Source organism: Procambarus clarkii, chromosome 19 (assembly GCF_040958095.1).
Source record: "Procambarus clarkii isolate CNS0578487 chromosome 19, FALCON_Pclarkii_2.0, whole genome shotgun sequence".
NCBI classification, from domain to species: Eukaryota; Metazoa; Arthropoda; class Malacostraca; order Decapoda; family Cambaridae; genus Procambarus; species Procambarus clarkii.
In genome coordinates this window covers 17,375,178-17,395,578 of record NC_091168.1, presented here as the reverse complement: position 1 = coordinate 17,395,578, position 20,401 = coordinate 17,375,178, and the positions used below count along the sequence as shown (strand labels likewise).

The window sequence follows — 20,401 nt, the reverse complement described above, 5'->3', positions numbered from 1 at the left end:
TGTTATTATTTTCTGTCTCGTTCCTTTTCATTAATTATCACTATTAATTTTCTTTGCAGTTTAGTTATGTCACTTAAGTTTCCTTGCAATCATTTGTTCTGTAATGTCCTTTCGTCGGGGCTTCGGGCTTTCCTTCAGGCTTTTATTTCAGGGACGTTGGTTACTATTAATCATTTATTTATTTATTATTATTATATATATATATATATATATATATATATATATATATATATATATATATATATATATATATATATATATATATATATATATATATTATTATATTTTGGTAGCAGTCTTTCCTGTAGACATATATTATTAAATATGACCGAAAAAGTAAGATTAATAATTCTAACACGAATTTTCTCAATCTATCGTACATTACGCTTCACTATTGGAGGTAAATCAAAAATTAATTCTCCAAAATTCATTTTTATTTCTAGTCTGACGCGACACGGGCGCGTTTCGTAAAACTTATTACATTTTCAAAGACTTTAGTTCACAAATACACAACTGATTAGAACTTACGTATCTCCAATTTTATATCTACATTTGAGTGAGGTGGGAGGGGTGATGTGGCATTAACACAAGACAGAACAAGAGGGGATATTAATACCCTATTAATACCCTATTAATATCCCCTCTTGTTCTGTCTTGTGTTAATGCCACATCACCCCTCCCACCTCACTCAAATGTAGATATAAAATTGGAGATACGTAAGTTCTAATCAGTTGTGTATTTGTGAACTAAAGTCTTTGAAAATGTAATAAGTTTTACGAAACGCGCCCGTGTCGCGTCAGACTAGAAATAAAAATGAATTTTGGAGAATTAATTTTTTATTTACCTCCAATAGTGAAGCATAATGTACGAAAGATTGAGAAAATTCGTGTTAGAATTATTAATCTTACTTTTTCGGTCATATTTAATAATATATATATATATATATATATATATATATTTTTTTTTTTTTTTTTTTTTTTTTTTTCCCCCTCTCTATGCAATGCTTTTGCTTTACATGTTATAAATGTTTTCCATGTTTTGTTTATAAAGTTATCTTTGTTTTAAATGCTTAGCTATGTTTTCCTTAGCCTTTCCTGTACCTGCCCTGGCCCACCCCCCTGTGGTGAAGAAGAGGACAAGGGCGGCGTCAACGAGAGGACAGCGACGAAGGGGCGCCAGAACGCCCAGGGCAAGGGCGAAACCCGCCCGCTTCGCCTCCCCCTCCTCGGAGGCCTCTTCGGGAGGCTCTGACTCGGACGGCGACCAAATCCACAATGCACGCCCTACCGGCAAGGCCACGGGGGGCGCGGCTGACCAACCCCCACAACTTTCGGCTGCCGACTGGGTAACGCTGCAGACGCTCATCGCTCAGGCTCGGAGCCCCACCTCTGACTCGAGGCGAAGGCAGACCTCGAACCCCGGTGGAGCAGACGACACGGACCGGCCTACACGCACAGCTTCCCCCCTGGTGCGCTGCCCACGGTCAAGGGCGAGGAGGCATACGACAAGGCGCCGACACAGCTCTTCCAGCACGTCCTGCAACGGTGAATACCGCAGAGAGAGCTCGTTCCCCCCTTCCACTAGTCCTTGGCTGGGACAGCCCTGGGGGGCACGAGGCAACACCGTCACCATGCTAGGCGAGCACGTGCCACTGGTCCTACGAGAGAAAGTCTGGGCAAACAAGTACATCGACTTGCGCGAGCTGCTGGCATATGAACGGGATGCCAGGCCCTCCGAGACACGACATGCCACTCCCTCTGAGGCCCAGTCGTCCACTAAGAACTTGCCGCCGCTGACGCCGGAGCAGTGGGGGCATGGCTTTGACATCTTTGCTTCAATATACCTGGAGCGACATCCCGCCGAGGGGCGGACCGCTTTTCACTTATGTCCGCTATGTGAAGTCTATGAAGCGCAACCTCCGCGGCGACTGGATGTGGTACGACGAGGCATTCAGGTGGGACAAGGAGAGCTCGGGCTGCCCTTGGACTGCACTTAGACTCGACCTGGAGATTCGGTCGGTACAACGTGCAGCGCACGAGCGGATTCAGGTGGTGCCTCGCGCCATCGCCTCCCCAGCTGAACGTTCGCTCTCCACTGCACGGGCCTATGGACTACCACCGGGATACTGCTACGCTTTCCACGCAACCGGGGCAGGCTGCTCCGTCTCCTCCTGCACCTTCAAGCACTACTGCCCGCGCTGCCACAAGCGACACCCTGCCTACTGCCCATGCCCTCAGGCCCAACCTCGAGTCACCACCGCCAAGGAGAAGCGTTCCCGTCGCCCCCCACAGGACAGGGGCAGGAAGAAAGACACACGTCACAATGCCAGTGGACGCAGACACACTTATACAATACAATACAATACAATTTTATTTAGGTAAGGTACATACATACAATAAATATTTACAAGGATTGTTTGACTTATAGGTAGAGCTAGTACATACAATGCCTAAAGCCACTATTACTCAAAGCGTTTCGGGCATGATAAACTTAAATGACAAGCTTAATACTAATTGAACATAATGAGTAGAATGAAAACAAGAAATGAAAACATAGATGAAAAAGCAGCACAAATACAATTATGTCGACAAACAGCGCTCTTTAAAGAAAAAAACAGACATTGGTTGACAATAGAAGGGTAAGGTAGGTTACAGGGAATTTATTAGGTATAGCTTCGCTTTTAACTTAAACTGGTTGAGAGAGGTACAGTCTTTAACATGGTTGGGAAGGTCATTCCACATTCTGGGCCCCTTGATTTGTAGAGCATTTCTAGTTTGATTAAGTCGTACTCTAGGAATATCAAAACTGTATTTATTTCTGGTGTGATGCTCATGGGTTCTGATACAACCTTCTATGAAGCTTTTGAGATCAGGATTGGCATTATAGTTTAGCGTTTTATATATGTATAATACACATGAGAGAATGTGCAGTGACTTAATGTCTAACATATTCAGAGATTTAAGTAGGGGTACCGAGTGATGTCTGGGGCCAGAATTGGATATTGTCCTAATAGCAGCTTTGTGTTGAGTAATTAGAGGACGTAAGTGATTTTGGGTAGTAGAGCCCCAAGCACAAATACCATAGTTGAGATATGGATAGATAAGGGAGTAATAGAGAGTCACAAGGGCAGGGCGTGGTACATAATATCTGATCTTAGAAAGAATGCCCACAGTTTTTGAAACTTTTTTTGATATGTTTAGAATGTGTCCCTGGAAATTAAGCTTGTGGTCAATGAGAATGCCAAGGAATTTGCCATCTAATTTGTTACAAATTTGGGTATTGTTTATTTTGAGATTTATTTGATTAGAGGATTTATTGCCAACAGAATATAAAAGGTTTTGTCAATGTTAAGGGTGAGTTTGTTGGCAGTTAGCCACAGATGGACTTTATTTAGCTCAGTATTTACTGTGGCATTTAGAGCAAGGGGATCAGGACTGGAGTAAATGAAGGTTGTGTCGTCAGCAAATAGAATTGGTTTGAGGTGTTGGGAGGCATTTGGAAGGTCATTAATGTAGATGAGAAAGAGGAGAGGGCCAAGTATGCTGCCCTGGGGAACACCAATGTTGATGGGTAGGGTGGGAGAAATTGTATTATTCACAGAAACATATTGGAGCCTGTCAGTAAGGTAGGATTTGAGGTATTGTAGGGAGTATCCTCTGACTCCATAATGATGTAATTTAAGAAGAAGGTTTTGGTGGTTGACAGTGTCAAAAGCTTTACGCAGGTCCACAAACAACCCAACAGGGAACTCATTTTTATCAAGAGCTGTATGAATCGAGTTAAGCATACTAATAAGTGCATCGTTAGTGCTTTTTTTGGGTCTGAAGCCATATTGGCAAGGGCTAAGTATATTGAGTTTGGCTAGATATGATGCTTTGATGCCCTTAGATATGACTTGCCATCAAGATATGTCTTGATGCTTTCCTGGTGGTTACCCTCTCTGGGACTATATCGTGGGAGGCTTCTGGGGGGGGGGGGGGTTCCTACTCGGTTATGAGGGGGCGCGGACTCCCCTCTCCTCTCATAACCCCCCAGCAACTACGGCCCTGCCACATATAGTGGGGCCTATGCTTGACAAGGAACTGAGCCTGGGGTGCATAGCGGGCCCCTTCGAGGTCCCCCCATTTGAGAACTTCAAGTGTTCTCCCATAGCCCTGAGAGAGAAGTCTACGCCGGGCAAATACAGGCTCCTGCACAACATCAGCTACCCCTATACCTCGGAGAGCGTGAACGCTAACATCCCGTGAGAGACGACAACAGTGACCTACCAGTCCATCATCGACGCGGTGGCCTTGGTGGTCAGACGCTCGCCGGGGGCGCACTTGGCATGGTGCGACATAGCAGAGGCGTTCCGGATCGTCCCGGTCCACCCCAGCGACTACCACCTACTCGGCTTCGCCTACGGGGGGCAGTACTACTACGAGAAGATGCTCAGCATGGGGGCTGCACCCTCCTGCAGGATCTTCGAGACATTCTCCAGCGCCCTGCAATGGATCCTCGCGGAGAAGTTCGGCGTGCGGGATGTCGTGAAGGTGCTGGACGACTTCCTCTTCGTGGGTTCTACCTACAACGAGTGCTTGCGGAGCCTGCGGGTGTTCCCTTGGCCCCCCACAAGACCGAGGGCCCCTGCCCCTGCCTCACCTTCCTTGGACTTTAAATCGACGCCAGATGTATGGACACAAAGCTGCCGGACGACAAGAGGATGGAGTACATGGCTGCAGTGGAAGACGCCCTAGGGGCCGAGAGCCTCCCTCTGCGGGACCTGCAGGGGATTATCGACAAACTGCAATTTGCCACGACAGTCATACCGGGGGGACGGGCCTTCCTCCGACAACTCCACCCGCTCACATGAGGTGTACAACGTCCCTCACGCCTCTGCCTGCTGGACGCGGAGGCGAAGCTCGACTTGGGAGCCTGGCACACTTTCCTCGGCGCATTTAATGGGATAACGGTTTTTCCACCAGACGGTGGATGGGGGTGTGCCACGCCCCTCGCGATGTGTGCGGATGCTTCCTCAAAGGGTTACGGACTCACACTCGGAGCGACCTGGTTCAGGGGGTACCTGGCCTACGGCCAGGAGCCGGCTCAATATTGCGCTCCTCGAACTTTACCCCTTCTACATGGGGATATCCATCTTTGCACCAGTGTTAGCAAACAAGAGGCTTGTGTGTAGGTCCGACAACACTGCTGTGGTAAATGTGCTGCAATCTCTGTCCGCCAGGTGCCCCCTCCTCATGCAACTGGTCCGGCCACTGGTAATCCTCCTGCTCACACATAATATTACGCTTCTTCCCTCACACCTCCCGGGCAAGGTAAACCGGGTTTGTGACGCTCTTTCCTGGTAGCAGGTACTGCCACCCTCGTTCCTGCGAGACGCAGGACTCGCCGAGAAGCCAACCACCATCCTGCAGCACCTTCTGCCCTGCAACTTCACCCTGAAACTGTAAGGACGCTGCTCGACTCCCTGCAGCCCGCGACACGGCGCACGTATAAACATAAGTGGGTGGAGTATGTGGCGTACGCATCGGCCGACAGGAGACGGGAGTGTCCCTTTGAGGCCTCGTCCTCGACCCTGGCGAACTTCCTGCAGTCGCTGCTGTCTCGGGGCTTGGCTTTCCGCTCTCTCAGCGCTTACCTCGCGGCAATCGCCTTCATGTTCAAGCTGCATGGATAGGGAGGATCCTACTTGCCAGTTCCTAGTCACACAACTGCTTAAGGGAGCGCGCAACAAGGCCCAACGGCTCCCCGCACGACGATTGCCCGTGACCAGACGACTACTGCATCGACTACTGGGGGCCCTGCGAGGTGTCTGCTGCTCAACTTACGAGAAGACCTGCTACCGAGCGCTCTTCTCCCTCACCTTCTACGCCTGCCTACTGCCAGGGGAGGTGACCTATGCAGGGAAGGGGCAACACACGCTACGCTTGGACCAGTTAACTTAATCACGGACAGGGATCGACATCGCGTTTGCCTCCTACAAGCACAGTGCAAGTCGTACCCCCACTTTAAACCTGAGTGCAGACCCCTACAGCAAGTACTGCCCGGTCCGTGCCATGGCGAACTACATAGGACGACGGGGCATGGAACCAGGACCTATATTCCTAGACGAAAAGGGCGCCCCGGTCACCAGACAAGATTTCACAAGGGTGCTTCGTGCTGCCACTCGAGCACTAGGACTGCCTCCAAATGATTATGCTCCTCACTCCTTCAGAATCGGCAGGGCCACGCAGATGTCCAAGGATGGCCTTGCGCCGGCAGCAATCAGAGCAGTCGGCAGGTGGAAAAGTGATGCGTTCCACTCCTATGTCAGGCAAGACGTCATTCCACTACCTAGATAAGTTACTTCTGCGCTGTGACGTCATCAGGGCCTGGTCGCCCGTGCGTGACTCGCCCAGACACGGTCGCGCGGGCCATTCAAGCACCGGGTGTTGCCACAAATATATTTTCAATTATTTGTTTTATGTATTTCCAATGCGGTTTTATTTGTTTTTTTATCGTATATGATGCATATTTGTGTCCTTTACAATATGTATACAGTAGAACGTTCATAATGTTCCATGGAACTGTGATACATGTGTCAGTAATGTGCCCACAATAAATGTTTATTGTCGCATATTACCTGTTAAAAAATCACTAAAATTACAATATGTACAGTTTCACACACTATTTACACAGTAACACACTGTACTACACACTCAGTACTTCGGAAGTGAGTAATAATCAACGAAGTAGCCCATGGTACACAGCGCAACTTCGCTCTCAGTGCACCATGTACAGATAAATTTTCGCTTCCTGTTTCTTCATTCTGTGTGCTTGCAAATAACGCACTCACTTACACCCTTGGCTTTAGAACTTGAAAGTTGTATGTAACCAAGCTTGTAAAGCATATGGTAGTATTGAAAAGATTATAGGAAAAGATCAATTTGTAAGGTAGTCTTGAAAAGATCGCTTTGTATGGTCCCACACAGGAAGAGATTCAGCTTACCTCAAGAGTATCCGTCAGTCAGGAAGAGATTCAGCTAGGCTCAAGAGTGTCCGTCAGTTGGGAAGAGATTCAGGTATTCTTGAAAATATCTATGGAAAACACCACCATGGAAGCCGCTAACACTGTTCATCTATGCTATTTGTATCAGATGCATCATCACTGAACACAGAAAACGATTCATCTAAGCATCATCTAAATAAATAGCATAGGATTGCAAGGGTGACGCTCAGAGCTACAACTGGATACGCTCTCTATTTCGTCCTCATAGGTGCTGTATCACTTGCATCTGACCTTTGTGTTAGGTCCTTATTGCGCCTGGCTTCCCCAATATTATGACCCTTATCTTCTTCAAACAATAAGGTTTGAATTTCACCGACAGAGCATTATCTTTCAACTCCGCGTCGGACAAGTGTTTGGGAGCCAGAGGCACGTGTGCCACCCATGGTTGCTCATTCAGTACTAACCCAGCCAGCAGCCCTAGGGCATTCTGGGATTTTTTTCCAAGATGGCTGCCTCTCACTTGAGGTCCTAAGAGTCCATTTCGTACACAACCAACCTCGTACACATTTAAAATTGGTTACGAAAAATCAAAATGAGTTTTCTCGGTTGGCGCAGTTTCCCGCCGACGGAGAAAACTCAGTTGGCGCAGTTAAGTGGTTAATCAAAGTAGAAATGCTCTACAAATCAAAGGACCCAGAATGTGGAATGACCTTCCCAATCATGTTAAAGACTGTACCTCTCTCAACCAGTTTATGATAAAAACTATGCACTACCTAATTAACTCCCTGTAACCTACCTTACCCCTATAATGTCAACCCATGTCTGCTTTCTTTTTTTTAAACAATTCTGTTTGTCGACCAAATTGTATTTTTTGCTGTTATTCTGCCATGTTTCCCCCTTCTCTATTTTTATATTTTCTCAACACATTTTATATTTTAATCTCAATTAGTATTAAATTTTAGTCTTTAGTGTTTTCCTGCCCGAAACGCTTTGTGCAATAGTGGCTTTAGGCATTGTATGTACTAGGTCTATCTATAAATTCATCAATATTTGTATCACACCCTGTATGTATGTACTTTACCTGAATAAACATTTGAATTTGAATTTAGGGAGTGAGTTCCATAGACTAGGGCCATTTATTTGCATAGGGTGTTTACACAGATTCAGCTTGACTTTGGGGATATCAAAGAGATATTTATGTCTGGTGTGATGATTATGTGTTCTGTTACATCTGTCAAGGAAGAGTTTCAGTACAGGGTTTGCACTTAAAAAAAAGGGTTTTATAAATGTAATTAACACAAGAGAATGTATGGAGTGAATTTATGTTTAGCATGTTTAGGGATTTAAACAGGGAAGCTGTGTGTTGTCTGAGAGCAGAGTTTGTTATTGTCCTGATATTAATATTTTATATGTAACAATAAATAATAGCTAAAACATTACAACATCTGAAGATCTATTCAATAACAAGAGGTAAATACTTCTCAAGATTAAGATATGTAGACTTAATCATACCAATCTAATAAAAATATATAACAAACCAAAATTACCTATTTAACCCTTAGACCGCGCAAAACATATATAGATGATGGGAGTAAGTTTACCGAAACTGCGCAATACATATATAAACGATTGAAGCTCTAGCGCACGATTTTAAATGCCTAACGAGGGATAGGGACAGTTATAGTCCAGCCATGACCGATAATTACCAGATGCCACCTAGAAAAAAATTTGTGGGCAACATTCCCGGGTGTGGCAGTCTTAGTACTGAGTGAGCCACCATGGCTGGCACACGCAGCATGAACTCACAGCACCGCTGTTCAGCTTGTGACCACAGCATTGCCTAAAAATGTCAAAATATATATGTACAGTGGTACCTCGGAATGCGATTGTCCCTGTATGCGAGGTTTTCGGAAGGCGAGGTGTATTTACTCCAAAAATTTGTCTCGGAAGGCGATGGTTACTTCGGGAGGCGAGTTTGGACGCGAGTTTGTTGATACGCGTACAGCCGACCTAGCGCGTGGCGGTTCGGCGATCGTCGCCCCTCCGCCCCGCCGCCCCTCAGTTTATTATTGTCTCGCGCTCAGTGACTACCCCCACATCAATTCTTCTCGCGGATTTTCAGTGTTTTGTTGGATTTTTGGTGATTTGTCTATACAATTTGTTATTATATATCTCACCATGGGTCCCAAGAAAGCCAGTGGTAAGGATAAAGGCCAGAAAGCTCATGTGAGGATGACAATAGAGGAGAAACAAGAGATCATTCGGAAGCATGAGAAGGGTACACGTGTTGTTGAACTTTGTAGGCAGTACAACAAAGCCACATCAACAATATGCACTATACTTAAGAAGAAAAATAAGATTATGGGTGCTAAAGTGGCAAAAGGAGTAAGAACATTAACGGCACAAAGACCACAAATACTTGAAGAAGTGGAAAAGTTGTTATTAATTTGGATACACGACAAGGAGTTGAGGGGTGATAGTGTTTCGGAGGCCATTATTTGTGAGAAAGCCAGGGTGTTGCACGAAGACCTTCTAAAGAATACCCCTGCAACGAGTGATGCAGATAAGAAAGAGTTTAAGGCAAGCAGGGGCTGGTTTGAAAAATTTAGAAAGAGAAGTGGTATCCATAGTGTTACAAGGCATGGGGTTATGTGATGTGATTATGGAAGGGGACTCCCCTTCCAAACAGTAACTCCTCTCCTCCTCCCCCCTCCTCACCATCTTCCATACGCCTACAGCACTCGACAGCAAGGTAAGTAATAACTGGAACACAGTTTTGTAGGTTTATTTAGATGAATTAGGTAAATTAGGTATAAAAATTTAGTTTGATGTGGGGTTTTTGGGGTAGTCAGGAACAGATTAATTCATTTCCCTTTATTTCTTATGGGGAAATTAACTTCGGAATGCGAGTTTTCGGAAGGCGAGGCGTCTCCAGGAACGGATTAAACTCTTATTCTGAGGTATGCCTGTACATGCTATTATTTAGCAATGATATTATTACAGAAGACCCCTGACTGTGATAAAACTGACAAGGATTCTGATAATAGCAGGAATGTTGTGGTATTTAGCGCTGTGCTCCATGGTGGGAGGAGTAATGCAGAGGGAGGGAGGGAGGTGGCGTAGTCTTCTGACTGTGTGTAGCCACCTTTTATTGACTGGACTTACCATACCAGCTTAGTGGTTCGCTATGGTGAACACAAATGTAGATACTTATATATAACATGTGTGTATAGTGCAATAACAGGAATAGGAGTAAGTTAGGAGCCGCCATTTTGGTGAGGAAAGTGCGTCATCTGCATGACATGTCATGTTGTTTACTGGTGGCCACTATGGTCTTTGGGCACCATACCAGCTTATTTGCACAGGTATGGTGAATAAAACATGTAAACACTTATATATAATGTGTGTATACAGTGTAATAACATTACAAACAGTATTGTTGGAGGAGTAATATTAGTGTGTCTGGCCTTGAACCAGTGACGGCGGCTGCCACCAGCTGTGTGTGTAGCTACGTCTCTTATTGCCTGAACTCACCATACAAGCTTAGATGTGCCATTATGGTGAACAAAACATGTAGATACAGTACTTATATATAACGTCTGTGAATAGTGAATAAAAGCAAAAACAGTATGGTGGGAGGAGTATGTTGGCGAATGAGGAGGTGAGTGAGGGAGGGGAGCCAGTGACTGGCTGGCTGGTGTGTGCTGGCCACTCTTCGTTGCTTTTTGACTCACAATACCAACTTAGTGGTTCATTATGGTGAACAAAACATGCAGATACATATATATATATAACCTGTGTATATATATAGTGTAATAACAACAAAACTATTTGTTTATTGTTTTATGAACATAATAACTAAATCACTAATATGAACACCATAATTTTGAGTATAGGTTAACTTATTATTATTATTATTATATATATATATATATATATATATATATATATATATATATATATATATATATATATATATATATATATATGTCGTACCTAATAGCCAGAACGCACTTCTCAGCCTACTATTCAAGGCCCGATTTGCCTAATAAGCCAAGTTTTCATGAATTAATGTTTTTTCGTCTACCTAACCTACCTAACCTAACCTAACCTAGTTTTTTTTGGCTACCTAACCTAACCTTACCTATAAATATAGGTTAGGTTAGGTTAGGTAGGGTTGGTTAGGTTCGGTCATATATCTACGTTAATTTTAACTCCAATAAAAAAAAATTTACCTCATACATAGAGAAAAGGGTTGCTTTATCATTTCATAAGAAAAAAATTATAGTAAATATATTAATTCAGGAAAACTTGGCTTATTAGGCAAATCGGGCCTTGAATAGTAGGCTGAGAAGTGAGTTCTGGCTACTAGGTACGACATATATATATATATATATATATATATATATATATATATATATATATATATATATATATATATATATATATATATATATATGACAAATGTCAGACCACGGAGGAAAAATGAAACAGGAATTTCCTTAAGTACTTTCGTATATTAAATACATCTTCAGAAGGTGTATATACACCGTGGTCTGAAATGTCAGACCACGGAGGAAAAATGAAACAGGAATTTCCTTAAGTACTTTCGTATATTAAATACATCTTCAGAAGGTGTATATACACCTTCTGAAGATGTATTTAATATACGAAAGTACTTAAGGAAATTCCTGTTTCATTTTTCCTCCGTGGTCTGACATTGTCACATTCTTAATCACGTGTTTATTTTCGTGATATATATATATGTATATATATATATATATATATATATATGTATATATATATATATATATATATATATATATATATATATATATATATATATATATATATATATATATATATATCATAACACTATTTAATAATATTACTGAACAAAAAACTAAAAAAAATTAGACATTGAAATAATTAGGTAAAAATATCTTTGTGGCAACTCCCGTCTGATAGCTGGGGCGGAGCAGACCTCGTCTGGTGCCTGCTCTGTCAACGTCTCTTTTTTGCCCGACTTCCCCACCCTATGCACACTACAATTTTTTCTTTTTAATTTTTCCCACGATCAGGTTTCACAAATGAACACTTTTATGAGATAAAAGAATTTTTTGGACTTTTTTTTGTTGCACCTGTGGGTGTTGAAGGCCCAAAAATGCCCTTAGCGGCCTAAGGATTAAAAACCCCAGCTCTTACAAGTAATACTCACTCAGCAAAAACCTTGTTCTGAAGTCTTTGGGCTTTCAGGAATCCCTCCTTGTCAGCAAAGTCAAGTTTCATGTTCTCCATCCACTTAAGGACAAATAAATCATTCTTTCGGTCGTACCATACCTGTTGTGAAAAGTGAGTACAACTTAATCACTACAGTCCAAACCAGGTATATGGTATAACTGCATGTCAATTCATATCAAGACCAGCACAGATAACTGTAAATCAGCAAAGTATCTTTTAACCCTCAAACCGCGCATATCATATATAAATGATATCAGTGACAAAACCGAAACCACGCACATCATTTATATATGATTTCGTGTCTAGCGCTATAATTTAAACTCCCCGCCTGGGATAGGGGCAGCTATAGTACAGCCACGACCGATAGTTGCCAGATGCCACCTAGAAAAAAAATCCAGGCCAACATTCTTGGGTGTGAGAGCGTCAGTATTGAGCAAGCCACCAAGGCTGGCGCACGCAGCACGAGCTCACAGCACCGCTGTTCAGCTTGTGACCACAGCATCGCCTACAAATACCATAATATATATGATACTGCTATTATTTAGCAGTGAGAGTATTACTGAAGCCCCCTGACTGTGATAAAACTGACCAGGATTCTGATAATAGCAGGATTGTGGTGATATTTAGCGCTGTGCTCCATGGAGGGAGGCGTTAAGGCTGTGCGAGGGAGGGTTGTGGCGTCGTCTTCTGACTGTGTGTGGCCACCATTTATTGACTGCACTCACCATACCAGCTTTGTGGTTCGATATGGTGAACACAAATGTAGATACTTATATATATAACGTGTGTATATAGGGTATAAACAGCAAGAGGAGTAGGTTGGGAGCCGCCATTTTGGTGAGGGCGGTGGCGTCGTCTGCACGACTTATCATGTTGTTTACTGGTGACCACAATAGTCTTTGGGCACCATACCAGCTTATTTGTTCAGGTATGGTGAATAAAACAGGTAGATACTTATATATAATATGTGTATATAGCGTAATAACACCACAAACAGTATTGTTGAAGGACAAATATTAGTGCGTCTGGCCTTGAGGGCGGCCGCCGATCAGCTGACTGTGTGAGTAGCTACGTCTTTGTGGCCTTTACTCACCATACAAGCTTAGATGTAAAGTTATGGTGAACAAAACATGTAAATACGTATATATAACGTCTGTGTATAGTGAATAAATACAGAAAGAGTATTGTAGGAGGTGAATGAGGGTGAGCGAGGTGGTGTTGAGGGAGGGAGTGGCAATGAGTGGCTCGCTGGTGTTTGGCGGTCACTCCTCGTTGCTTTTTGACTCACAAGACCAACTTAGTAGTTCGTTATGGTGCACAAAACATGCAAATACTTATATATAACCTGTGTATATAGTGTAACAACAGCAAAACTATTTGTTTATTGTTTTATGAACATAATAATTTTATCACTAATATGCACACCATAATTTTGAGTACAGCGATGGTTCACACATTTTATAATATAAATATACCACAATTCACTGTATAGAATAATATTACTGCAAAAAAACTAAGAAAAAATCAATCAGAGACATTGAAATAATTAGGTAATTATATATTTGTGGCAACTGCCGTCTGACAGCTCGGGCGGAGGCTCTGCCAACGCCCCTTTTTTGCCACACTTCCCTACCCTATTGCGGCTAAAATATGCCACCTACGATTTTTTTGTTATTTTTTCCGTGATCAGGGAACAAAAATGAACACTTCTATAAGACGAAAGAATTTTTTGGAATTTTTTTTTTTGTTGCGCCTGTGGGTGTGAATTTCATTTGGGCCCCTAGCGGTTTGAGGGTTAAGCCACAGATTTCTGCAGATTGACAGAGTATTAACAGTATTTATAACAGACAGAGATTTTTTAAAGTGTGAAAAACTCTTCCCTCAGTATGGGTATGTCAATAAAATTTTGAAATTGTACTTACTTTGGCTGCTATGGGGTCCGTAAGTTGGCGCGTGACATCATCATTTCCCGTTCGCCCATGACGTACGTTCCCGGGGCCAGTAGGGTACCCGGGGCAAAGCGTGCGAGTTGCCGCGAATATATTTTTGTTCATTTTTTGCGCACAGTTCCAAATACATTTTATTTGTTTTTATGTGCTAATCATATGTATAATGAACACATACACTATATTATGGCAGTAAAACATCCGTACTGTCCGAGGACACTGTGTTACGTGCATGACACTTGTGTACACATATGTTGCACATATTTACCATGTATCATGGTAATTTATGTATATATACAATCTATTTACAGACTATACACTGTTTACAGACTATACACTGTTTACAGACTATACACTGTTTACAGACTATACACTTCGTGGTTCCCCATAGCGAACCACGAAGCTAGTATGGTGAGCAAAACAAGAGTGGCTGCCACACACAGTGGAGGCAGCCATCTCAATTATCAATATCAATATCCCTTCCTCCCTCCCTCACCAAAATTCCTCCTTCCACAATACTATGCACAGCGCTAATTATAACCACAATCCTGATCACTAATTCCTGTAAATGAATAATTAACCACAAGTTTATTTTGAAAATGAACCTAAGAAGTCGTTTGAAGATTCCTAGATGGACGAAATAATGCTGTGGTGATGTGGCTAGCGCTGTGAACATCGTGAACAGCATTGAATCACTGATATTTGAACAATGTACCCAGTCATTATTACACTCAAGCTCTTCTATAATACTATCATGGCTAAATAATACAGGTTATATATATATTTTGATATTATTAGGCGATGCTGTAGTTACACGCTGAACAGCAGTGCTGTGCTGTCATGCTGCGAGCGCCAGCCTTGGTTGCTCACTCACTACTGAGGCTCTCACACCTGGGAATGTGGACCATTATTTTTTTTAAAGATGGTGTCTGTTTACAAAAGCCCTGAGGAAGCTGATGTGAACCCCATGTAGCCACGGGAGTTTTGAATAGAACGTGAAAAATACAAATACCTGGAGGGGCGTAGCGCACCCCAGACGTAGGCCTGCAGGCATGTTGTGCAGTTAAAAGGTTAAGCCATTTAAATATCCTGACAACACAACCTTCATTTACCCTAATGCTAAACCATTTACTCTGACACAGTCAATAGCAAACTCAAATAGTTTTTTTGTAGTTCACTGAACGTTTCACTCTTGAAGATTTGCATTCATGAAATATTGCAATTCAATTTGCATCCATAAGTGCACTCCTCTTTACCTTTAATATAATTACAAAAATTTAATGTATAATTAAAAAACCAGCGTTGAATGTAATGAAACGCCATTTTCTGGGTGAGTCCTGGAGGCTCCACGGAGCTATCCATGGCTGATGTGGATACCCTTACTATATTGCATCAGTCGATGTGGGTGGAGTTCTAGGCCTACTGGGGACCATGAGCAAGAACCTGGCCCCCCCCCACAGAGGCACAGGGAGCAATGGCCCATAGAATTGCACATGTGATTTGGAGCATTCTATATCTGCCATCGACTGGAACAGGCACCCAGAAAGGTAAGCACCACAAAACAAACCCCTATTCTGGTTAACAACAAAAATCGGCAAACGAGTGGACAGAACTCCCCATGAAAAACGAACTAACAAGCATGACGTCACATGAACCGCGCCGCATGTCTGCGCAGCTCCCCCCTCCCTGGGAGGGGGAAGAGGGAGCCCCAGACCCCCGCGTCGGCGATCCCTGCCCCAGTTCTGAGGCTGGATATCAAAACCAAATAAAAAACGCCGACCGGAGGACAGGAAGGTGCCGGGGAGCCTCCGGGACTTAACCAGAAAATGGCGTTTCATTACATTCAACGCTGGTTTTCTGGGGGGAGCCCCTACGACTCCTCGGAGCTACTTCACCAAAGACTACCTAAGAAAACAAGGGGACATACCCGGGAGGCGATTGGTGCTCCACTCCTCAACACAAAGTCGAGACAACAGGCTGCATCCGCAGACCAAAACCAACACAGGCCCGACTGGGCCCAGCAACGTTCACAAGGAAGAGCGCAGCCAGGACTGCCCGACCGCCAAAAACGTGCCCGTGCCCAAATGTCAGCCCAAGACCCATCGCCGAAGACAGCAACTAGAGCAGCAAACTTACAAACGACATGGGCATGGGGATAGACCGCAGGCTGGCGAGATTTAATAACCCCGCGGACTACCCGAGACCCGAACCCATGAACAGGGAAGAAGGGAAACCGGATCAACCCAAAGCGCGTCCCCGGACACAGAAGCCGTGGCGCCCAGATAACGGCGGAGGGCTGCAACCGGACACAACAGAAGATGAACCCCTAGCCTGACAACCCAAGCAACAACAACCCAAGGACCCCTCCGGAAAGCAGCAGTCACATCCCTTGCCAGAAAAAGGGAGACAGCTGCAGACGAACAAACCTATGACTACGACCATAGGAACAAAAAACCACTGCGCCTGAGAAGAGCATGAAGCTCCGCCACACGACCCCCCAGAGGCCAACGCCAACAGGAAAAAGAGCCATAGCAAAGCAATCCTGAACCGAAAGAGCCACAACAAACCAAGGAGAAGAAAGACAGGAGAGCACCCTGACCAAAGACCAAGACGGCACAGGCAGTGCATGGGCACGCCGGAGGTGAAACAACGCACGAGACAGCCTACGAAACGGCGCAGAAGGAACATGAATACCGAAAGCTAGCAGCAGAAACCAAGGTGCCAGCCCCAGGAACGTCCCCAAGCGCCACTACATCCTCCGCAAGCCAATCCGATGACAGCTCCAGAAGGGAAAAGAAATGCAGGACCGAAACCAAAAAGTCACGAGCGCGCAAGTCCACCGCCACAAGTGGAAGAAACCCGCACAAAGAGCCGCCCCGCACCAACATCCTGCAGAAGGGCAGGAGCGAAAAGACACTCATTAAGATGTGTAAAATCGCCCCCAGGAAAACGAGCAGTGCCAAGACAGCGCTAAGAGAAGAGATATGACCAAAAGAACAAGAAGGCCAAACACCCGGAAGCTGCCCGGAAGAGGACCCACAAGCCCTAGAAAGGACCGGAGGGAAGCCCGACCGAACAACGACAGATGTACCAGAAAATGGGAAGGAGCAAAACCGTCCCGAGAATAAAAAGAAGCAAACACAAAGGACGAAGGCACAAAATCCTAGTCGCACCCGCAACCAAAAGTCATGCAGACCCCCAAGAAGTTGGGGACATGACGGAGAAGTCCCGTCCCGGAAAAAAGGGACGAAAACCGTAGAAAAGCACCCACCAACAGGACGGAAGCAACGGGCAGAATGGACAAGGAACCGAGCCCGGGGAGGGGCCGACGCCCAAAAAGCTCATGTGGAGAGGCGGGACGGAAAAACCCCACTCCACAAAACCGTAAGCCCCGCCCATAGGGGTAGAAAAACCTCGGTGGAGACCAAGGGGGCTGAAGCCCCCCACGTTAGCCCCACCCCAGCCCCGGGAACCCACCCTGCAGGCCCCGGGGCCAAACTGTCCCCCAAAGCCCCAACGTCAAGAAAAACCCCAAGGCAGCTGTGAAAAACACTAAGGAAGGGAGCCCACTGGGCTCTGGAACTTGAACCGAAGCGAACAATAGGCGGGGGACAGGGGGAGGGGCGAGACTAAGAGCCCAAGCTCATCGCCAGCCAGCACAACGAGGTGAGGACAATGAGGTGAGGACAGAGAATCCAAGGAACATGGAAAAACCAGGCCCGGCAAAGCAAGACCAGCAAGGAAGGAGGGCCCCAGAGGGAGCACGGAAGGGCCGAACAAAATGCCACAACCATACCCCTACACGCAGCTACAGTACCAAAATCGCAGTAAAACGTCACCACACTCCCCAAGGAAGCGACAGGGAAGATAAAAAATAAACCGTAACACGAGTGGCACACAAGGGGACACAGGCGGAAACCGAGTACCCAACCGAGCCACAGGGACGGTAGAAGAAAACGTGTGCAGTGTAACAGGCAATCGATGGAACACAGTAGGCAGCCCACACCTGGGCTGACCCCATACACAGCCCCAAGAGCAGAGACGAGAGCACCTAGGAAGCACAGAATCTGCACATCAGGCGAACGACAGGTGAGAAGCAGAACCAAAGAGCCAGAGCCCAACCCCGCAAGCACAAGGAGGCGAGCACATAACACCCTCGACACAGGAAAATGCACCACCGAACAGGCACCTCCACCCTTGCACCGTGGAACAAGGTGGAGGCGGGGCCCCGAACTCAAGCATGGTTAGACAAGCATAGGAGAGGGGCAGGATGAGTACAGGCTGGAGCCGCCTCGCAAGGGCCAAGAGGCCACCCGCAGTCACCCGTGAACCATAGAAGGAATCAGGTGGTGAGAACAAGAGCTGCCACGTATGGGCTAATAGCCCTGCAGCAAGCACCTCGGTTGTTACGTTCCACGTCAAGTACGTATGTACACCCACTCCTACTTCCAAAAACAAAAACAGCGTCAGGACGAAGGAGACGCCAGACCGCACCAACTCACCTGCAGAACATAGGCGCTGAAGGGCCATGACGCAAGCCGATGAGAACGTAGTCACCAGAGGCGGCCAGGGTGCCCATGCCGGAGAGGAGGAGGGGAGCGGTGAAGGAGGCTCCCCCCACCTTAAAATGCAGGGAAAACCTTGTGACTTCCCCACAGCGGCACTCCAGAACACCCCCAAGAGGCGAAGCCCCCCTGAGATAAAATGGACGCAAAACACCAACACATGTGCACACCGCCCAGAACCAAAACAAACTCCCACGGCGCATGCGCAGGACACGAAAGAAAAGTAGCCCAACAAGGCAACAAGTAGCCCAACCGGCTACAAGTAGCCCAACCGGCCACAAGCAGCCCAACCGGCCACAAGCAGCCCAACCGGCCACAAGCAGCCCAACTGGTCACAAGCAGCCCAACCGACTACAAGTAGCCCAACCAGCCACAAGCAGCCCAACCGGCTACAAGTAGTCCAACTGGCGACAAGTAGCCCAACCGGCGACAAGGAGCCCAATCCGGCATCCCAGACCAGAATGGAAGGAACCATTACGGAGGCTAACTCCGGGTCACGCAGGAGGTAAGCCGCAAAGGCCAACCGCACCGCAGGCGAAGAGATGTGGGTAGCTGAAAACCTCCAGAAGACGGAACCGAAGAAACCACAGGGACACAGAACCGAACCCGGGGAGGAACAGAACCCAAGTCCAAATCGTACGCAGAGGGGGAAAAAGAAAACGCCACTCCTTGCAACAATAAGCCCTGCTCGAAAGGACGGGAATCCAGGCGGGGCCCAATGGAGCCCAAAGGCCCCCAAGGCTGCTCCTCCCCAACCACAGGAGCCTCTACACCAGGCCCCGGGGCCGAGTCAACCTCCAAAGCCCCGGCCTCACAAGAAAAAGCCGGGGCAGCCGAGAGAGCTGGAAAAAGAGGGGCCCACTGGTCAGACCCCGGAGCATCGGCCGGAGGAACAGACTCGAATGCCTCCGCAGCTACCCCGGACGGGGCAACCCCCGAAACTACCCAAGTCTCAGAAACCTCTAACCCCGCCCCGACCCCGAAGCCTGCAGACGCCTAGGGGCCGGAAGCAGGAGGGGGGGGAACAAAACAAGGGGGCGTGGACGGAACCAAGGCCGAAGCGACCAAAACACCCAAGTTCCTACATAAAGTGGGGCAGCCTCAGGGCATCCGGGGAAGCGACAACCCGAGCGCGTTGCAACAACCTACCCTGCAACACGCGAGCTGCCTGCACCCAAGGGAATTCATCAGCAGACTAGGTGAATTGAGTCACGAACAAGCAACAAAGCTCGCAGGACTCGGGGTCGAATGTGTCACCGACCCAACAGGCAGCATGATGGAGGCAAAAACAAGGAGAGTCACCCCTGAGACAAAGGAACAGAGCAACCCTCAACTCGCACAAAGCAAGAGGGGACGCAAGGGTCTCCACTATCGGACCCGAGAGCCCCAGTAGGGTTTCCTAGGGCCCCTAGACTGGGTCTGCTAAGGGTTATCCCAGGCAGGGCACTGCTAACCGGCGCCCCAAACTACCAAGCAAACTGCAAACCCACGGGACGTGTCCACCCATGAGGGCGAAGCAGAGGGTGCCACCACACAAACGACACTAATATAAGGGGGGGGGGGGACACAAGGCAGACCCACCTACCAGGCAAAAACAAATATAAAAGAAAAACCACACAAGTGGACAATGTACCCAGAGGGAACAGAGCTGGCCGCTGTTATAA

General features: G+C 46.2%; 1 protein-coding gene across 2 annotated transcripts in view; it reads right to left on the bottom strand.

The window, feature by feature from the left end:
• Nucleotides 1-20,401, bottom strand: part of LOC123757613 (uncharacterized) — a 159,940-nt gene that overhangs the window by 92,797 nt on the left and 46,742 nt on the right. For both annotated transcript variants that reach the window (XM_045741423.2, XM_045741422.2), the window contains one exon: nucleotides 12,204-12,325. In XM_045741423.2, coding sequence (XP_045597379.1) covers nucleotides 12,204-12,325 — 122 coding nt within the window. The remainder of the gene's footprint in view (nucleotides 1-12,203; nucleotides 12,326-20,401) is intronic.